Source organism: Sminthopsis crassicaudata, chromosome 3, assembly GCF_048593235.1.
Source record: "Sminthopsis crassicaudata isolate SCR6 chromosome 3, ASM4859323v1, whole genome shotgun sequence".
Taxonomy (NCBI): domain Eukaryota; kingdom Metazoa; phylum Chordata; class Mammalia; order Dasyuromorphia; family Dasyuridae; genus Sminthopsis; species Sminthopsis crassicaudata.
In genome coordinates, this window is record NC_133619.1 from 453,689,964 (window position 1) to 453,711,471 (window position 21,508).

Sequence of the window (21,508 nt, forward strand, 5' to 3'; positions counted from 1 at the left end):
ATAACAATAAAAAATTCAATAAATCAGCTCAGCAAACTACCTACCAACTCCAGTATGATATATATTATTCTATACCCATAGTTCTTCATCTTTCTCATATCTCTTATTTGAGGTTAGGCTTGTTCATTACAATTTCACAACATTCAGTTTCAATTGTTTTATTGTTGCTTTTGTTTCCATTTTCATTATTATAGCCACAGTGAATGTAAGGAGAAGGGAGCCTACTCTCAATTAATCCCAAAAGCCTAAATATCTCAATTGAATAAGGCAAAAATAAGCTAAGTATCTGATAAATGGATGATCTTCTGAAGAAGACCAGTGGTGTTAAGAGAGAAGAAAGAGATATCTTTAAGTTCTATAATGGTATTCACAGTGGAATAAAGATAGATACTGGATCTTTGACTTTATTAATATTCTGAACTCCCAGATAAGGAAGGAGATTCTTTCTACTGCTGAAGGCCAGCACTTTCTTTGCATTTTATAGTCTTAGATATTTGCCTACAAGAATGAAGTTAAATAATGTGAAAGAAGGCTTCCAATATATTGAGCAAATCCTTTATAGAGGCTTCATGGGAAAACATAATTAAGAGCCTCACTTGAAAAATATGGATGGATAGGTTGCAATCAACATCATTAGAGAGAGTATATACAACAATGAAATTATTGATCCATTAAAGTATTGCAATATTATTACTCATATCTTTTTAGAGATGTTGAGAATGATTATAATGTCCTTTAGTAGACTAAAATCTTAAGGATAAGAATTTATTTTTATATCATCTAAAATCCATTGGGTGCTATTTATTCACTTTATTTCTTCTTAGGGAATAAATGTATATAGTCATTAATTCAATACATATATTTGAAGACTCATCAATTGTCGTATAACCTCCTTGTCTGCATATTAATTAAATCAATGTATAATACAGAGAAGGCATTGTGAGAAAACAATTGCGAGGAACAGAGGGAAAAGCAAACAGTATCAGGGAATTTACAATATGTCAGGATATAGAAAAATAAAATAAATAAAAAATAAACATTCTTACTCAGATAGCTTTTCAAATGTATAGTCATTTTCATTATTTTCCTCTATACCCTAATAAAATTTTCCATGATGTGCTTTACCATTATACCCACAAAATGAGTTCAAGTTTCAAGAAAAGTAGAAGGCAGATTGGTTCACAGTTCCTGCATGCCATGCATCACAGTATCATCTTTAATTTTTAACTACTAAACAGTAAATTCAGTCAAAATCTTTTTTTCTCAAAATCAAATTAATTGATCATCTTGGCACCTTTAATTAGAGTTTAATTAAGATATGAGTGATTCCAACAACCCTTAAAAAACAAAGATGACTCATTTCATCTTACGCAGGAAAAGATTCTTGAAATGATGTCCATCATTCTAAAATACATGGACATCAGAAACAAGAGCTGCTAGTCGGAAGAGACCTGGGAATATATCAATATTTTTTTTAAAAGTCTACATGAATAACTGTATAGATTACTCTTAATATTCAGAAAAATAAGGAAGTGCTATAAAATTTCATAAAAGGCTTACAAGTAGGCCATTAAAGGATGGGCAATATAAGAAAAGTTTCTCAAGATCCACTTGATCTCAATTTACACAGTACTTCCATGCAACATTCTCCTCTCATGAATATCCAGGAGTTTTATGCTGAGCTTTCCATCTTATAGGAAAGAAGCCTACAGTATAAATTTTTCTTTACTCTATATTCCCTCTTAAGTTATATGGCTCCATTAATGCATTGTTGGTGAAATTGTGAGATTGTTTATTCATTCTGAAAAGTAATTTGCAATTATATGAAGAAAATGGCTAAAATGTTCATAATTTTTGACCCAAATGTTCTGCTTCTAGGCATATAACTTGAAGAGATCAATAAGAAATAGTATACCCAAATATTTATAAGAGGATTTATTTGTATATTAAAATATAGAAACAAAGTTTGTACTCATTGTTTAGGGGATGAATAAAAGTTATAGGATGCAAATGTAATGGAATATTATTATAAAATGCTATTATAAATTATGAATATAAGAAAAGCAAGGAAAAACTTACATGGTTACTCTTTCAAACTACAAAGTGACCAACACTATCCCAGAGGATATTTTCTGATATAAGCCTTGGAAATGATGCTTACCTTCCTCCATAGATTTGGGGACATAGCTACATTATTCCTCTGACCCTATCCTAAAGAAGGAAAAAAAAGGGTAGCTGAGGTTAAACACTACTAGTAATCTTATTGGTATAAGGAAATTGTCATCATAGAGAATTGTGGGCAACTCAGAAATGCTACATAAATTGCCCAGAGTCACCCAGCAAGTATATAACAGAAGAGGAACTTTATTCTGAAGCCAGTTTCTTTCCACTACTCCACTAGGTGTTTCTGTCTGTCTCTCAAATAACAATATAAAGGCATCATTCTGCTTTGCTTCCCAATCAGATTAGCCCAAATGCATCCATTACTAATAACCTTCAAGAATGATAAATGGAAAGAAATATGACCATGGTAAACCCAGAGATGTCTCACTGTTCTCATCTTTCATTAAGGTTATAGCCAAAACTTCTCTAGAGAAGGTACAATAAAAACAAGTGAACTAGCACTCATCAAATAACACTGTGTCATCAATCACTAAATAGAGTTTTGGGAGCCATAGAATGTTTGAAAGTTTCCCTTGGGTGGAGACCTTTGTAATATGAAGAGATATTGCCCAAAATTAAAACTGGTTTTCACTTTAGTCAGAAATCAACTGTTTTCCTTTTTTCCTGCTTGAAGTTTAATTCAAGGCAAACTTTTGCACAAATTTTCAATCACATCTATACTTTTTAAAATGTGAATTATATAATAGCTCAAAGATTGGGACTTACAAAAGAATGAATTTTAATTCTATTGTAATTTTACAAATATTAGTCACGTACAGACACGTACAGTCTCTGAAAATATTTTCAAGTATCTTTTGCTGACCATCCTGAATTTCTGTACTTTAACTGGTGGTTTACACTAGTTAATAGAATTTAAGAGCTTAATGAGACTTTATAGATTATGAAGTCTAGCTAGTTGTCATATTTTATTGATAAGATTTCTGAGGCCCCAAAATGTTAAGTCACGTCCAAAAAAATACCTAACTAGTTAGAATCAGAGCAAGTACCAGGGTCTACAACTACATCTAATTTTTTTTCTAGTTTGGTTTAGTCTTTTTTTTAGATAGCTTGCCATTCATTGTATAATAAATATGTTTCTTTTCTTTCTAGAGATTTTACAAGAGAAAATGAACTTCCTCATCCAATTCAGTATTTATGCTGGTCACCTGTTGGAAGTAAATTGGTTAGTAATTGCAAATATACAGACTAACTTAATTATAATCCACCAAAAATAACTAGTTTCAATTTGCTTTTTCTTTAATTTATTTCCCTGGGAGAGAATTAATTTCAATATTTACCGGGTACCTACTATATGCAAGGCAGTGGGGTGGAAAAATCTCACTTCAAGAAATATATTATATTCTGTTAGAGAATATCCATTTATAATTTCTTTTGTTTTTAAACCATATATTTGATAAATTGAAAGACATCTGAAAAGTCAATAAAATCTCTATTTCAAAATTGCACATTAAAATTTTTTATGTTTTGAAAAATGAATTTTTAAAAGAAGCATCAGTAAAAATAGTATTTTCACAACTTTCTTAGATTAAATGTAGAAATCACTAAGTCTGACTGTGTCTAGAATGATTAATAAAGAAAGCATTCTATAGATTATTCATGCATAATCAGAGATCTGTACATCTTGTTTTAGTGAGGAAAAGTAAATTTTCAGAATTATTAGATGATGAGAGAACATGATATTTTTTAAAGGTTTGAAATAAACCTTTTCCACAACAATTATAGCTAGCCCTATTGGGAAACATTTTGGGGAAGATATATATTGTTAGCATTTCAAATGTGAGCTCTTTTGCTCATAAACCAATAACAAGCTAAGACAGTTTTTCAAAAATTATAATTTTTTAATAAAAAGCCAATTTTATTTTTCCCTTGCTGTTATACCTACTAAAAAGCTCATGTTCTTTTCTAGGCTTATGTCTATCAAAACAATATTTATTTGAAACAAACTCCAAGAGACCCACCTATTCAAATAACATTTACTGGGAAAGATAATCAGATTTTTAATGGAATTCCTGATTGGGTCTATGAAGGTAAGTTAGTGTTGTTTTACCTCTTATTTAAAAAACAACAGCAACATCAATATAAGATTAATAGGGCTGAGTTCCATCATTATTCAGGCAAGTCCTTGGCTAAGATGGCACCAAGTAATATAGGGAATCAGAAGTAATTATTTGATGACTTAGATAGTGCCATCTTTGAGGTGACATGGTATTGAAGTCCTCTCTCTGATTCATACTGGAAAAACCACTTAACTTCTCATTGGACTCTAAAACTATAAATTGTAAAGAAATTGCTGGTTTGTAATGATAGGGTTTCCTCACTGGGAATTCCCTACAGCAATGAGCTCACAGGTCCAGGTCAAAACTTAGACCCCCAGATCTATGAATATATATTGGATTTCCTCTTCCTAACATCAAAGTAGAGAGTCAAGGAGACTTAACACTATGGATTATTAGTATCATTAACACAGTAGCAGAAGCCATGGATTATTTATATTACAAAGGAAATTTGGTAAATTTTTCAAGTATTTATATTGAAAAACATTTCCTGTTTTCTCCAAAAAGGGGAGCAGACTGAATCTCTTTTAATACAATTTTCTCATTTATAAGATGGGCATAATAATAGCTCCAGTACTTACCTCACAAGGTAGTCATGAGGAATTTATAAATGCATAAAAAGAAAACTTTGCAAGTCTTAAAGTATGATGCGAATGACAATTACTTCTACTACTAAAAGCTTATTATCATCATCCACCATTATTATCTGTCTAGCTCAACTAAACACTCAATCAATAAATAAACATAAAGTGCCTACTAGGTGCCAGAAATTGTGCTAACATACTGAATCTTTGAGTGGGAGTCCATGCCTTATTTTCCATGGTTTTCACACATTCTGTCCTCTTTTCCAAGGAACATGCTTCCAAAAGAGGCATTTTCACCAAGAAAATTCTGTTGAAATCTGAGTTGTAGAATTAAAGAATCTCAAGTTTGAAAGGGACTTGTAGAAATGTAATTAGTTCCAGTTCTTTCCTCTATGAGAAATCTATCTAAACTATTGCTGTCAAAAGAAAGCTTACAAAGCAATTCCATAACTTCCATTGGGAATCCATTCTTACCACTTTTACTAAGACCCTACATTTCAGTGGAAGCCTGTTTCTCTCAGTTCTGGCTGCAGGAAGACTATTAAAACTAGGAACAGTGCCCACAGAGAAATCAATGCTGCTGAAGCTGATCCACTGTTAATAAAGAAAAGGTTTCTGTTTTTGGTATGGTATAATAGAGAGTAACAGACCTGTAGTCTGGTATTTATTAGATGTGTGATCATGGATAAGATAACTTCTCTGAACCTCTGCTTTAAAATATGCATAAACAATACCTACAGGAGCTGCTTTACCATGTGATTGTAAGGCTCACATCAGATAATCTAAGTAAGACATTTTGGAAACTTTAAAGAAATATATCATAGTCATATAAAATAATTTAAGTAATAGATTGTTAATTTATATTTCTTTTCCATAATTGGATTAAAGTTTTGAATGGGATGCAAGAATAAACTATTCCTGTTTACCACAAATATTTGGTTTTTTAAATTATTAAACCTGTTTTATGTAGCATGTCGGTCCGATAAGAGAATCCTTACAACAAAGAACTATTTGAAAGTAACTGTAATTATTTTGAAAAGTAAATTATAACAATAATTAATATAGAGATGCTTATTTTTCAGAGGAAATGCTTGCTATAAAATATGCTCTCTGGTGGTCTCCAAATGGAAGGTTTTTAGCATATGCAGAATTTAATGATACAGATATACCAGTTATTACATATTCTTATTATGGTGATGAACAGTATCCTAGAACAATAAATATCCCCTACCCAAAGGTATGTTGAATGCTTTTAACAGATATTTTTATTCCTTTGGTGTAAACATGAACAATAATAACTATGAATAAAGATGGGATCAATATAATTGGAAAACTTTTTGTTCTTATGTGTTACAAAAGTAGTTTTTTTTGTTTAACCTTCTAATACTCTGGACATCTGGGTGTGCTGAATGAGGTTACCTTTGCAATATACATCTTGGGAAAGCATAAGTTACTAAAGGGAAATAAGTTAAATTTCATTTTGGTTCTTTTAAACTTTCAAGCTCAACATTCAAATTTCCATTTTCTAATCCTTCTTCAAGTGTCTTACAAATGTAAGAAGAGGGAAACATTAATACTGACTTTATTGATCCTTCTCTTATACAGACATTAGCTTAACTAGCTATAGGGACATATACGATGCCTAATATAGTATATAGACCCTAGGAGTATCAGTTTCTTCAGTTATGAAGTATGTGTGTGTTGGAGATGGCAGAGAATAGAGAGAGCCAAGTAATCTTTAAATAATCTCTTTAGCCTTTCCAGCTTAAAAATTCTGATCAGTAATTCTCTGCTAAACTCAGAGAGGAATATTGAATAGTGGGTCAAATAAAGATATGACTAGGAGTTTTTGAGCTCAGATTTTCAGTCATGCCCAAATCTTCAGGAATTCACTTGTGCCTTTTCTAGGCAAAATTATTAGAGTGACTTGTTATTTTCTTCTCCAGCTCGTTTTATGGATGAGGAAACTGAGGCAAATAGGATTAAGTGATTTAACAAAGATCACACAAATAGTAAATGTCTGAGACCAGATTTGAACTCAGAGTTGTTGAGCCCAGCATTCTATCCACTGAGCCACTTAACTGTCCTTTATGGACAATCACTGTAAACCAAATCTGGGGCAAATGGCATACAAGACACTTTCGGTTTAGGGGGACAGGGCAAGTATCTCGGGGTAAGAAATCTGAGATACTCAGACACAGATATGAGAGAAGTGGATTGGATTAAGAAGAGATGAAGTCATTTTTCTTGAGTGCATTTTCCTCTACTCAACCATCTCCAGTTCAACCTGTAGGATAAATAGAAACATCTTCATTTAGCTTTTAAAGACCTATATACAATCTGAAGCAATTTTTCTTTCCAGATTCTTTGGTTATTATTCCCATTTCTTTGCTCTGTGACCTTATCTCTGTTCTTCACAGTCAATACTTGAAGTTCCATCTCTTTGCCTTTGTATTGTCTATCCCCCGTTCTTAGAATATTCTCCCAGGTAACCTCTGAGTCATACAGTCTCTCACTTTCTGTATTAAATCTTTTCTGATCTCCCAGTGCTTAGAGCCTCTCTTCTCAAACTACCTTGTATTTAACGTGTGTGTGTGTGTGTGTGTGTGTGTGTGTGTGTGTGTGTGTGTAGGAGGAAATGCCAAAGCACTCTAGTACCTTTGCCAAGAAAACACCAAATGGGGTCATGAAAAGTTAGACGTGACTGAGATGACTAAACAATAGCAATATTTATTCACTCTATATTTATATATATATACCTGTTGTTTCCCCCATTAGAATGTAAGTGCAATATGGATTGTTTTGTTCTCTCTACTTGGCTCCTTGGCACCCAGCTTACTTCTTGTCACACAAGAGGGGTTTACTAAAATACTTGTCTCTTCTCATCTTATTGTTCCCTCATTTGCCCATTTTTGCTAATTATTATAGATCTAGAGTTGGAAGGGATGGTAGAGGTCAAATAGAAGTCATTTTACAAATGAGAACACTAAGGTTCATAAAGGTTAAGTGACTTGACCAATATGGCAATAAGTGGCAGGGCTTTAATATGAACCCAAGCCCAGTGACACCAGTTTTGGCGCTGTGCCATCTGCTTCTGTGTGTATTATTTCTACACTTCTGAAGTATTACAAATTCTGACAATAGTGATATTTCCTTTATTGTCATTCTAAGCTACCTAGAGACCATGATAAGAGAAGAATTCATATCTAACTTTTATAAGGGACCTGAAAAGTGGAATTAAAAAAATTTAATTTCCCATTACATATGGAGACTGAAAGTATTTGGAAGAATTGATCTTAGTTGTTTTCAAAGACTAATCATTAAAAGAAGACTATCATGGATTTAATACCCTATTCAGGGCTGTCCTGAGTTACTAAGAAAAATGTTTTTTAAGCTATACTGTCTCCCCGAGTATAAGTAGGAGTAAAAATATATATTTTAAATCTTCCCTTTTCCCCTGAATCTTATATGAATTTAGGAATAAATTCACTCTATCTTGAGACAAAGTAATTGAAATATAATGAAGTTGAAGAGGTCCTAATAGTTTTGTGAAATGATGTCAGTCAGAAACTGTGTGCCTAGATTGGGAAATCTCTGGGAGTAGGCGTAGAGACCCAGGATGGGAGGCTGGAAACTAATGGTGCCTTCAGGGGATTGAATATGGAAGCACATGTGGCTTCCGTGACATCAGGAAGGGTTGAAAAAGCTGAGACAGCAGGAGCAGATCAGGAAAGCTGAGCTTTGCCAAGAAAAAAAGAAAGGACTGAAATCGAAGAAGTTGGGGCTCAAATAAGGACCTTGTTTCCTTGTGAGTGAAGAGCTTTGAAAGAAGTTCAAATTCAGAAGTGGGGATGTGTATTGTGAAGGGCTGGACTTGCAAGGAAGGGCAACTTGATCCAAAGGATGTAGGGGTGGGAAGACTTAGCCGACCCTGAGTCCTGAATCCTGAATCCTAAATCCTGAAACAGGCTGAGCAATGTTTGAATCTGATTCAAGCCAAATTGTATAATGTGAGACTTTAGATTTGAAGTTTATTGGATTCAAATATGGTTTTTTCCTCCAAGATTCCCTCTAACTAAAGTAAAATAATTTGAGGACTTGAAAAAATGCCTGTGTATGAAGAATAGTGGGCAACATGAGGTAAGGACACAACAGGAGGGGTAAAAGGAAAAATTTGTGTATCCTGGGGCTATCCCATTTTCTTTTACTGAAATTATTATGCTTTGAATTTTATTTAGGAGGAGTTTGCACTTCTTTTTTGGGAAATTGCAGCCTAGGTTCTGTGAGGCTGTACTAACATATTAAGATTAGAAGACAATTAAATTACTGTTGCCACAATTTTCTTTTCAATCAATCAACAAGTATTTATTAAGCATCTGTCATGTGCTAGGCACTGTACTAAGCATAAAGGATACCAAGTTAAAATTGTTCCTGTCTGCAATGAATTGACCTTCTATCAAAAATCAGCATGTTGTATATGTAAACATATGTCTTCCAAAAGGCATACATATTCAAAATAAATTCTTCCTGAATATTTTATTTGGGTCAACTCTCCCCTACTCTTATAGGTGGTAACAGTAGTGGGACCAAACAGGTATCCTTCTGTCTGAGACCTGTCCCAAGCTGAATTTCATCCTGCAAACACAAAGCATCCTGATTTTAGTCTCTCCTGTACCTAACCTCTATCTTTCCCCCTAGTTCTTAAGGAGGAATGCTCTTTCTTTTGCAGGTAGGGAAGAATAATAGTCGATGTGAAAGAGTCCTTTGGGAGGAAGATATCTGCTTTGGTGATAACATAAAGAGAATTTTTCTTCCTCACCATCCCCAAAAATGCCTTAATACCTTAAGTATGAAAGTATCAAAAAGTTCCTCAAAGTTAAGAATCCCAAGTATCATCTACATAGACACTTTTTGATACAACAATCCTCGTTGCCCTTACAAATGAAATGTAAATGAATGGTGTTGGGAGGAGGTTGGGGGTGGCAGTAGTAAAAAAGTAGTGTGCTGCTGATGATATTATGTGCTTCATTTTTGCTGTCCTCTTGAAACATTCTTAGTGTCCTTATACACTGATGACAAGTAGGATTTTATAAACTGCTCTGCATTTTCTTGACAGGCTGGGGCTAAAAATCCTATTGTCAGGGTATTTATTATTGATACCACTTATCCTGAATATGTGGGTCCTAGAGAAGTTCCAGTTCCAGTAATGATTTCATCAAGGTATTGTATACTCTTACTATCTTTATTGAAATCATTGTACTTTGGATTTTGTTGAGGAATTCATACCTCATTTTAAAAAAGTTGTAATCTAGTGTTTGTCAGTCTATGTTAATGTATAGAGAAGATAAACACATCCCTGTAATTATTTGTTTCTTTTCAAACAATCAGCACACATTTTTCAATAGTATTTTATTTTTCCAAATATATGTAAAGATAGTTTTCAACACTTATTTCTTTAAGATTTTGTGCTCCAATTTTTTTTCCTCCCTCCCTCTCTTACCACCTCCCCTCCCCCAAAACAGCAAGCAATCTGATATAGGTCAAGCATGTACAATCATTTAAAACATATTTCTGCATTTGTCATGTTTTACAAGAAAAATCAGACCAAAGGGGGGGGGCACAAAAAATATACTTTGATCCACATTCAATGTTTGGAGCTTTCTCTTTGGATGTGGATTGCATTTTCCACCCCATATCTATTGGAATTGTTACTGCATTGCTGAGAAGAACTAAGTCTATCATAGTTGATTATCACATAATCTTCAATAGCACTTCTTAAACATTTATGATGTACTAGGCAATGAGAATAGAAAGTCAAAATTGAAACTGTCCATGTCCTAAAAGAATTTTAATTCTACAAAGAGGCTATAACATGTGCATGTTGAAATTATATTTTTAAAAGTTGTACTAGATATATATCCAATAAACCTTCACTAAGTATAATACAACTCTAAGTTAACCCCTCCCTAATTTCTGCTTGTTGGTTGAGTTGAAGATTAAGACTATGCCAAATTCTAGGTACTCTGTGGGTTGCTATTTGAGAAGTATACTTTATGAGCCCTTATCAGTATGTTTAGCATTAGTCAGTCACAGAACAGAGTTAGCTAAAATAAAAACATTTTATTATTAACATTGCATGACATTCTCTCCAAAAATTTGTTTACTCTTACACAATTACACACAGCATCAGTGGGAAAAGTGGACACATATATAGATTACACTAGTATAGAGGTAACTGACACATGGAATACAAACAATCTAGGCAGTTCACCCATTTGACACTACAGGATCCCTACATCTTTTATTTCTTGTGATTATCTTCATGCTATTCCCCCTGAGTACAAAATTTTTGATGGGTAGGTTACTCATCTACTCATCTTTGGGTCTGCTTCTTGTTGGGCACAGGACTTCTTATCGGGGAATGGATTCTCTGCAAAATTCTATAGTCAATGAGGGATGAAAGAGAAAGAACTGCTCCTGCCCAGTTGAATTCTTCTTTCACAGCTGGCTGTCTTCTTGAAGACCAGAGCTCACAGTCCTCATATCTGTCTTCTGTTCCAACTGTCCCTCCTGGACTTCTGAAAAGTATATTTTGCTTTTTAAAAGATAACTAAAGATGTGGCTGAACCTTTAGCCATAAGAGCACATAAGCTGTGCTCTTATTTCATCATTTGAAGAAATAATGCCTTTATTTAAGATCTTAATTCCTTCTTGTCTCTGGTTTGTGCTCCTTAAATTCTGCAATTTTATCACCTGGAATTAATTAAGGGAAATCAAATTAAGGGTAGCTTAGAAAGTTTGCCTGAGAATGAAGAAATCTTATGTTCCTCTGACACTAATTATGATTCAATAGATAGAGTGCTAGGAATCAAGAAGACCTGAGTTTAAATCTTGTAAGACACTTAATAATTGGATAAAATGAGATTCATAAATTGCTTTGCAAACCTAAAAATGCTATGTAATTGTTAGCTTTTATTATTTATTATGTGACTGTGGGCAGATCATTTAGCTCCTAATTGCCTTAGGCAACCATCCAAAAATATAACTTTAAAAAGTTAGTAATCTAGACCAAAGAGCATAATTTTCATATCAGGAATTCTCCACTGGTATAAAAATCAGAGATCTATATTTTTAAAAATTAAGCTTATGTATTCAGATGATAATGCCTTATAAAACAGTCATCAATTGCTAATTAATTAATTGGTTGCTGATTATTAAATATCAACCATCTTATATAACAAGTGAAAAGATCATTGGACTAAGAAACAAGAAACCAAGTTTCCAGTCCTGGGTTTGCCACAATCTAGTTATATGACTTTAGATAAGTTGCAAATTCTGCAGGCCTCAATTTCTTCATCTTTAAAAAGAGAATTATACTAGATGATATCTATGGTCCCTTTTGATTCTAACATGTTATGATTCTTCACATTAATATTCTCTCTACATATAAAATAATTGTAATGTCATTGTTCAATTCAAAACAATTGAGAAATGAAATTTCAAAAAAGAAAAATTTGAAAAAAAAACTGAAAAGCAAAAAATTCAGGACCCTTACTATTACACCAAAATTAGCTATTTTGATTGAATTTTTAACTTACTGAATAAATTTTTCCCCAAAAAACAGTTCCTTGAAGACCACTAGTTGGTACAATATAGTGGTATCGATTTCTAATAGAAAGGGATCTTGATCCCTCTGGTTGCATATTGATTCAGAATCTACAAATTAACATTATCTATGTTGTTGTATATTTTTATTTAGTTAAACATTTCACAATTACATTTTAATTTGGTTGGCACTCACTGGGGAGTTTTGCTGCCCTACTTTGATACTTCTACTCTAATGGATAGAGTTTTCACTTGGATTGAGGAAGACCTGAGTCTGAAATCTCCTGTACTTTACTAGTTTTATATTCCTAAGTCACTTGAACTGCTCTAGTCTCAGTTTCTTCATCTATAAAATGGAGATAATAAAAGCATTTTTCTCACAGAATTGTTATGAAGACTAAATGGAAGAATATGTCTGCAAACCTTCAAGTTCAATGTGTATGCTAACTATCATAGCTGTTATTGTCATTATTGCAAAGAGCACAGTATATGACAAAAATTTGCTGTGGTCATCAATTTCCCCAGTTTGTCATTTAGTCTCTGTGTGGACAAATCATTTAGCCTTCTTTGGCTCTTCCTTCACTAATGTAAAATGAGGAAGTTGAATTGTAACAGATTTAAAACTGAAAAGGAAGGTAGAGATCACATGATCTTATCCTTCACTTTTACAGGTGAGTTGAAATAGGACTTTAAAGGATAGCTCACTTTTCCAAACTCACATCAGAGTTGTTGCCAAATAAGAATTTGAACCCAATCCTTAGACAGAAAAAATCTCTTTCCATTCTCCCACTCTGCTTCTAAAATTCCTTTTGTTTCTTAGTTTATGATCCTTTGATCTTGTCATCTCTAATAAATGTCCCATAGTGTCCTCTTTTCAAAATGACTATGCCTACAAGAATTATGTTTTTATGCTCACCTTTGATTATAACTAATTTCTCAATTTGGACTAAGTGATGATAACTGTCCATTTTGCTTTATTCACAGTGACTATTATTTTAGTTGGATCACCTGGGTAACAGATGAACGAGTATGTTTGCAATGGTTAAAACGAGTCCAAAATGTTACAGTACTGTCTATATGTGACTTCAGAGAAAACACACAAAACTGGGAGTGTCCAAAGGTATAGTACATCAAAACCATTACTGTATTTTCTTAAAATGAATATGCAAACACAAAGATTTATATAATTAATGATCATTATAAGATTAGTTTTAGTGCTATGATTACTTGATGCTCTACAACAAGTCTCAAATTATAAAGTAACCATTTTCTGAAATAATATATAACACAAGTTCATAGCTATACTTATTCTAGCTGCTACCCACTAAGCTAAAAATGGAATACATATAAAAAATGGAATTTAGAAAGATAATGGATAACAAAAATAAATGTACTTGGATAGTCAGGAATCTGAAACTGAGTTAGGTCAGAAATAAAATCTTATAGAATAAGGATAGAAAAATACAAGACAAGGAAAGAAATTAGAAGTGAAGTAATAAAGAATGATGCAAAGGAGATTTTTTTGATAAATACATGATAATGAAAAGGAAGATTGAGGAGGTGTTAACATGAAGTGGTTTATAAATTTGATTCAAGAGAGAAGAGAGAAAAAAAGGGAATGACAAGGATATAAGAAAACCTGGAAGAAGGATGTTTATAGTTCATGGAATCTTTTATTAGAAAGAACTATTTCATTAAGCCAAGTGGAATAAACTTATGAAGTGAGGGGGAAAACATTTGAATCAAAGTAAACTATTTAATTCCATCTAGAAAACTGGACATGTTTTACAAGGAAAAAGTTAACAGAATTCTATGTAAAAATATTTTAGGTCCTCTTAAAGCCAAAATAATTCAAGTTTAAAAGTTTAAATTTTTTTAAATCATTATTTTACAAGGTGTTTAGATAATGTTTTTCTTAAATTTTCTAGAATATTTTTTTTAAGCTCAGTGTTAAGATACGTATATTTCTTACCCATGAGCCTCATCATTATCATGGCCTAAGTTTAAGCTTTCTCATAGATGCTGTGGGTATTTATGGGAAGGAGGGAACCAGATCCTTAGGAGAATTTTTATATTAAATGTCTTTACTGTATTATCTGAGAGCAGTAGTAGCTGCCCCAAGTGCCCAATTTGAATCAATTTGAACAGAATTTGGGGGATGCTGCTATTTCTTCCTTCCTCCTTCCTCATTTTTTTTTCGAAAAGCTGAGACAATTTACTTTTTGCCCTGTGTATTTTTTCATTTTTGATTTCTTGAAAAACAGCTCTGAAAAGTCAGATGTTTAAAACGCCAATTGTGTTTTAAATAGAGTTATTTGACTATATCTTTAAAAACAAATCACTCTTTCATTGAATGGCCAACAGCACTCCCAAACCTAGCTTATTTATGTTTAAATTCTGATGTCTTCAAATGAGTGTAAATAGCAATTGTTTTCTTTTCGATCTCACTCTCCATCTGGTCACCATTTTCTTTAAGAAGAAAGGATGAACAACAATCACAAAGTTGAAATATATGTTTGTTTCAACATAATAATAGACAGGGAAAAAAATACAATTTCTTGGTAGTCCTAAGTATTTTGAAAACATTCATCTCTCCTATCATGCTTTAGCAGAAATACTTCTGATTTACTTTAAGGAGCTTAGCATATATTAAACATATAGACATTTGCAAATTTGAATGCATTTTGGAGTTTGCATGTAGATGTTTGTGGTCATTTAAGTATAACATTTATTTAAAGCCTTAAAATAGGAAAGACTTTTCTCAAAAAAGCAAATGCTTTTAATTATTAAATTATATTAATTATATGTTATATATAATTATATATTATATATTATTAATTATAAATTATATTAAATTATGAAAATGTATAGCAACTTTAAAAATATTTTTCAAGGATATTTAAAGCTTTCATTTTATAAGGAAAGAACATTTTGAAAGGTCCATTTTAATTTTATGTCCATAAAATAGATACTGAAATTTACTAAAGGTCCCATGTTTAGGTAGTACCTACTAATGTTCATATTCTGAAATGATTCATCTTCCAAATGTAAATTTTCTGTGATCAACTCTAGAGAAATCTGAGAACACAAAGATCTTTAGTAATCCAACATGTAGAAGAACATCAGGCCAATAAAAGAATTTAAGGATTAAATGACCAATAACAATAAAATTCTGTGGAGCTATTTGAACCAAGACAGAAAAGCAAGATACCAAGATAATCCAGATCACAAAATTGGCAATAATAATGATACTTTAACTAAAAGTTTTAATTGTTCTCCATCCTGGAAATCAGACTGAGATCACACTCATATTGCAAAAAATGTTAAAAGTGATCAATTTGATGTTAGTGATCTCACTGAAATGGAAATCTTACTATGTCCAAATATGCTTTAAAGATGACCCAAGCACTGCTATATTTAAAAAAAAATTAACTGGAACATCTTCTATCTTATGATTATGTATAAAAATTGGATGATTTGCAAACTGTTTCCTTACTCAGAATACGGAGACAGAGGAAGGAAACAATCTAGCCTGTTTCTCACTGTGAGACATAATTATTCTCCAGCTATTATTTAATTACTATATTAAGTCCCTAAATTGCATTAGATTTTCATGGAATGTTGAAATGAGCACAAGTCCTTGCCCTCCAGAAGAAAAAATGTCACTACATTGGCAGTTATAAAGAAAAAGGTAACAAAACATCTATAAGAGTCAACATTTCAAATATAAGTGTGCTTCAATTGTTTTTTTAAATAATCATCTAGATCATCTTCAAATTCTTATTGGAGTTTAATTTTCTAGTACTATGCCTTGAACATAGTCAATAAAACTGATTTAATTTCCATTTTTAAGATGTTAAATCTAGTGATCAATTTCATAATGGAATCCTTAATGTCTTATTTTGTTATGCAGAGCCGGCAGCACATTGAAGAAAGCAGAACTGGATGGGCTGGTGGAGTATGGTTTTGCTCTTTACATTAATATTTTCATGAATTTTGACATACACAGCTATCAAAGGAATTTTTGAAATGTATCCAAACTGGCACTACTTGTTTTCATAGACACATTTGAAGGTAAAAAACACAAAGGAAATAATTCCTTAAGTAATTTTGTGCCAGATAACTTCAAAATTTGAAAAGTGCATTTTCAGAATGAGATTTCAGTGTCTACATTTGTAGAGCTATATTGGAAGTAAGAAAGATGCTATATTCCCTAAACTTAATTTCTTCACATGGACATGCATTTCTAAACTCTTCTTCCAGAACCCACCTAAAAATATTTTAAAAGAGAAAAATTAACAGAACTGAAATATTGTGAAATCCTTAGTATCCATCAAACATCTGAGATATTTCAAAATAGTTTTGACTGATTAATAAGGTATTTAAAAAAAGCAAATAGAATTTTTGTAAAAATGTGATTGGACAAATGGTTTATAAAGAATAGTTCTTTCTTAAGAAAATTCTTTTAAAAATAGCCCTTTCTGAATTAAATTCCATGCAACCTGGATTGAAAATGCTTATATTTTTAAAAAATAAAGCCCAAAAGGAAGGTAAGTATTCTAATATCCTAAAAGTAACTTTTGTGTTTATTTTTGTCTAATTTCCTTGGATAGTTTTTAATCACTAGATCTAGTATATTGGGGGCAAAAGGGTGGGGGGGAATTGTGTATTATCTCTATTGTATCCCATTGGAAGTCATCTATTCCTGATAAACAGTACAAGATAGGTTTGAATTTACCTGAAAAGTCAGATAAAGATGTTACTTGTTCTCACAGAAATGGGCTTATAATCAAGTTAATAGAGGCATTGGAAGGCTCCTTCTCTACTATGTGGATACATTAGGCTGCATAAAGGAAACTCTCAGTACCCTTAACCCATTAACTCAGAATACATGGATGATAAAGATCTAAAAATCATTCAAAGGCTGAAATGCTTCATACAAATGGAAACCTATAACAGGCAAAGTGGCAGTTAAATTATAAATGAAGATCTGCCAAAAGTAATATATCACTTATTTATACCTTTAGATTCAGTTTCCCCATCATTTTTCCAAAACAAAAGAGCATTTTCATAAAAATTTATTCAATTTATACATGTGTGCATATATATATATATATTATATACATATAAAGACATAATAAATTCCATTTAATAGATTTACAATATATTCCAAATGAACCCATAGGAAAGGTATTCAGAAAAATCTTTGTTCAATTCATAACATATACTTAGAAGAGCTAGATTTAAATTCTGCCTCTGAAGTTTTCTAACTGTGTGAGTTTACACAAGTCATTTACCCTGCCTGGACACCAGTTTCCTCATCTATAAAATGAGATAGATGGACTAACTGGACTTTGAGATCTACCAACTCTAGATCTATGTTCTTTTGAGTCACTTGCACAATGCTTTGCATACAGAAAACTCTTAAACTGGTCACCTTGAATAGGAAGAACTCAGTAAGAATGGTCTTTTTGAAGAATCTTATATTCTTAGTCAATTTCAAATTAGCTTCCTAAAGTTGGCAGATATGCTTAGTAAATATGCTTAAGTAATGCTGTCAGTTGCTCAGAATATGAGAGTGTTTCTTTATTAAAGGCAATAAAAAGTGGAGCTCTTTATCTTACACATTCCCATTTTTAAAATTTGCCATGTAAAGAATAGAAAAGAAAGAGTTGTACTGAATGTTAGTTTATTACACATTTGAAAACTTTATTATTTTTTCTGTATTTAAAACATATGAATCATATGTATGGAATAAAATCATGAGATCATATAATTTAGAGTTGGAAGAATCTTTAAAATGCTGTAGTCAATCCCTTCATTTTATGATTAATGTGATGAGCTATTTAAAAAACTGGACAGACTAAAAGAGTTTATATACACAAATGAGTGTTGTCTCCTCTAAAGCTTAATAAGCTATACGTTCTTATTACAAATATATCTATTGCTCAAAATGTTTTAGAACCCCTTTTCGAGAGTATTTCTTGTGTTTATTTGTGTTTAGACAATCCCACACATAGTGTTGTAATGCCTTGCACATGTAAACTTTGTTGAATGAAAGTCATTCAACAAATTTTGGATTTCAGAGCATATTCAATGAGAGGCAGTGGGATTAATAGAAAGAGGGTTGTATTTGAAATTAAGAAAGATTCAGGTTTAAGTTCCCAAGCTAAACCACTTTATCCTAATATCAGTTTCTTCTACTGTGAAATAGAGATAGTCATGCCTTTTATGTATATCAGAAAGGGAAATGAGATAAAATATGTAAAGGGCTAGAGAGGTGGTTATTTTTTAAAATATTTTCATTAATTACAAATTTCATTCTTTAAGTATGGATTGAACTCCTGGAAACATCTAGAAAGTTATTCTTAATTAAATCTGCTGAACATGATAGCTCAGTATTAAAGCCAGATAATCTGGTATTTTGCCTCCCAACCAATACCACATCATGGTCTGAAAATTAAAAAACAAAACAGTTTGCGGTTGAGCTACCATTAAATCTACCTGGTTGAGACATAATAGTTAATGGTTTCTAGGAATGAAGATCATTTTAGAATGTCTACATATGCCTGGTCTCCTGTTTCACAAAAGCAACTCCCTGATGTTTCCTATTGGGTGCTTTCATTTTAGATGGTTTAGGTATGTGCCGAATTCCTGTTCATTAAAAAAAATCTTGAAAACTAGTAATATTGTTGGAATATGGATATAGCTTCCCAAGAAGACTACTTTGAAGGAAAGATGACTTTTTTAAAAGTACAAATCCTTCTATGTTTGTTTAAAAAGAAGTTGGATTTTTACATATATACTCTATATGTGGGTATCTCACATTTGACTCTGTCCACAGTCCAAAGGGAAGAAAGTAGTCATCTTTATTTAAGCAAATTTGAAATATACATAATTTTTAAAATGTTGATCAACAATTTTAAAGCATTTTTATTTTTGATTCAAATTCTCCCCCTCATCCATCCTTTCCTCACCCATTGAAAAGGCAAGAAATATCATCTATGTTATATATATATATATATATATATATATATATGAAATTATTAAAAAAGAGGGAAATATGGTTCAATATACAACCAGAATTCACCAATCCTCTATCTGGAGGTAGACAGTACTTTTGATAATAAGTCCTTCAGAGTTGTGGTGAATCATTGTATTGATCAAAGTTACTAAGTCTTCCACAGTTTATTATCTCTATAATATTGCTGTTACTCTGTATATTGCTCTCCTGGTTCTGCTTATTTCACTTAGTAGAAATTCATATGTCTTCCCAGATTTTTAAATCTGCCTCAGTTCTTTTCATGTTGTTGTTTTTTTCTGAAATCATCTTGCTCTTCATTTCTTGTAGCATAATGTTATTCGATTACAATCCTCTATCCCAACTTGTTCTGTTCCCTAATTGATGGGCATCCTCTCAATTTCCAATTTTTTTTGCCACCACAGAAAAAGATTCATAAGTATTTTTGTACAAATAGGTCCTTTTCCTTTTTTAAAAAAATTTTCTTTGGGATTCAGACTTAGAATCAGTATTTCTAGATCAAAGGATATGTACAGTTTTATAGCCTATTAGGTCTAGTTCCAAATTATTCTCCAGAATATTTGGATCAGTTCAGAATTCCACCAACAGTGCATATGTCCTAATTTTTCCACATCCCCTTCAATATTTGTCATTTTCCTTATCTGACATATTAGACAATCTGAGAGGTATAAGATAGTGCCAAAAGGTTCTTTTAATTTGTATTTCTCTTATCCTTAGTGATGTAAAATGAGGTTTTTCCATATAACTATAGGTAACTTTTTCTGAAAATTACCTGTTCATATCCTTTGACCATTTATCAACTGGGGATGTTATTTGGATTTCAGAAGGTATTACTTATATTTATTGTCTTAAGTAAACATGCAAAAAAAGATCATAGATTTAGACCTAGAAAATCCCTTATGAATCATCTAGTCCTACATCCTCATTTTACAAAAGAGAAACGAATTTCAGAAAGGACTTAACTAGATAATCAAAACAAAGTTTCTGATTCCAAACTCATTATGTGCTTCCCTGTTGTGTATATATGTGTGTGAACACATTGTGTGGACACATTAGGCTGCATCTATGTAACTCTTTACAAAGCATTTTAAAAATATTATCTAATTTTATCCTCACAACAACCCTGGGAGATAGATGGCATTATATTTTACAGATGAAGAAACTGAGAAAAATAGAAGTTAAGGGATATGCCCAGGTCACATAGCTATAATAAGTGTTTAAGGCCAGATTTCAATTTAGGTCTTCCTGACTCCACTTTGCCATGGAGCATGAGTCTTATTTGGGGTTAATATGATATCAAACAATTCAGAGCAAAAGTATCAAACCAGCTACTTTCTTGGCCTTGTACTAGAGGAAAAACAAACGACCAAAACCTAGATTGTTACTTTTCCCCAAAATTTTTTGTAGGTTGTTTTATTGTTATATAGCAACATCCTAAAAAGAGGATAAGATAGTCAAATTATCTACAATGTTAGCCCTTGAAGTTGGAGATGAGACAACTAGATGGTGAAGTCACTATAATATTGAGCTTGAAGTCAGGAAGAACAGAATTCAAATCCATGCTCAGACTTCTACTATTTGGGCAAGTTACTTCACCTTGTTTGTCTCAGTTTCCTCACTTGTAAATTGAGCTGGAGAAGAAAATGGCAAACCATTCCAGTATTTTTGCCAAGAAAATCCCAAATGGGCTCATGAAGAGTTGGACAAGACTGAAATGACTGAAAAAAATAAACAACATATTTAGATTCACAAAATAGATAATATAAGCAAAATACTACCTAGTTTTTACTTCCAACATAACCTCTGGGTTTAAGGAAAGTGGATATTTTTCTGGATGATTCCAAGACTTATTTTGACTGAATATAGACTTAGATAACCATTAATTAGGTTGGGAAAAGCTAGAATTTTTTATCTCTCCTGTTTCTTTCTTTCACTTTTAACAACTACAATCTTGAGCCATGCCATGGGTAAGCACTTCTGCTTAGCAAGCAGGTCATAAATAAAGGCTCATAAAATTTTCTATCCAGATGCACAAATTA

At 32.2% G+C, this 21,508-nt stretch overlaps 1 protein-coding gene across 1 annotated transcript in view; it reads left to right on the forward strand.

Annotated features, from left to right (window-relative positions):
* Window positions 1-21,508, forward strand: part of FAP (fibroblast activation protein alpha) — a 90,796-nt gene that overhangs the window by 21,298 nt on the left and 47,990 nt on the right. Inside the window, exons 7-12 of the mRNA XM_074303271.1 lie at window positions 3,274-3,346; window positions 4,091-4,211; window positions 5,905-6,059; window positions 9,939-10,042; window positions 13,412-13,547; window positions 16,341-16,385. Coding sequence (XP_074159372.1) covers window positions 3,274-3,346; window positions 4,091-4,211; window positions 5,905-6,059; window positions 9,939-10,042; window positions 13,412-13,547; window positions 16,341-16,385 — 634 coding nt within the window. The remainder of the gene's footprint in view (window positions 1-3,273; window positions 3,347-4,090; window positions 4,212-5,904; window positions 6,060-9,938; window positions 10,043-13,411; window positions 13,548-16,340; window positions 16,386-21,508) is intronic.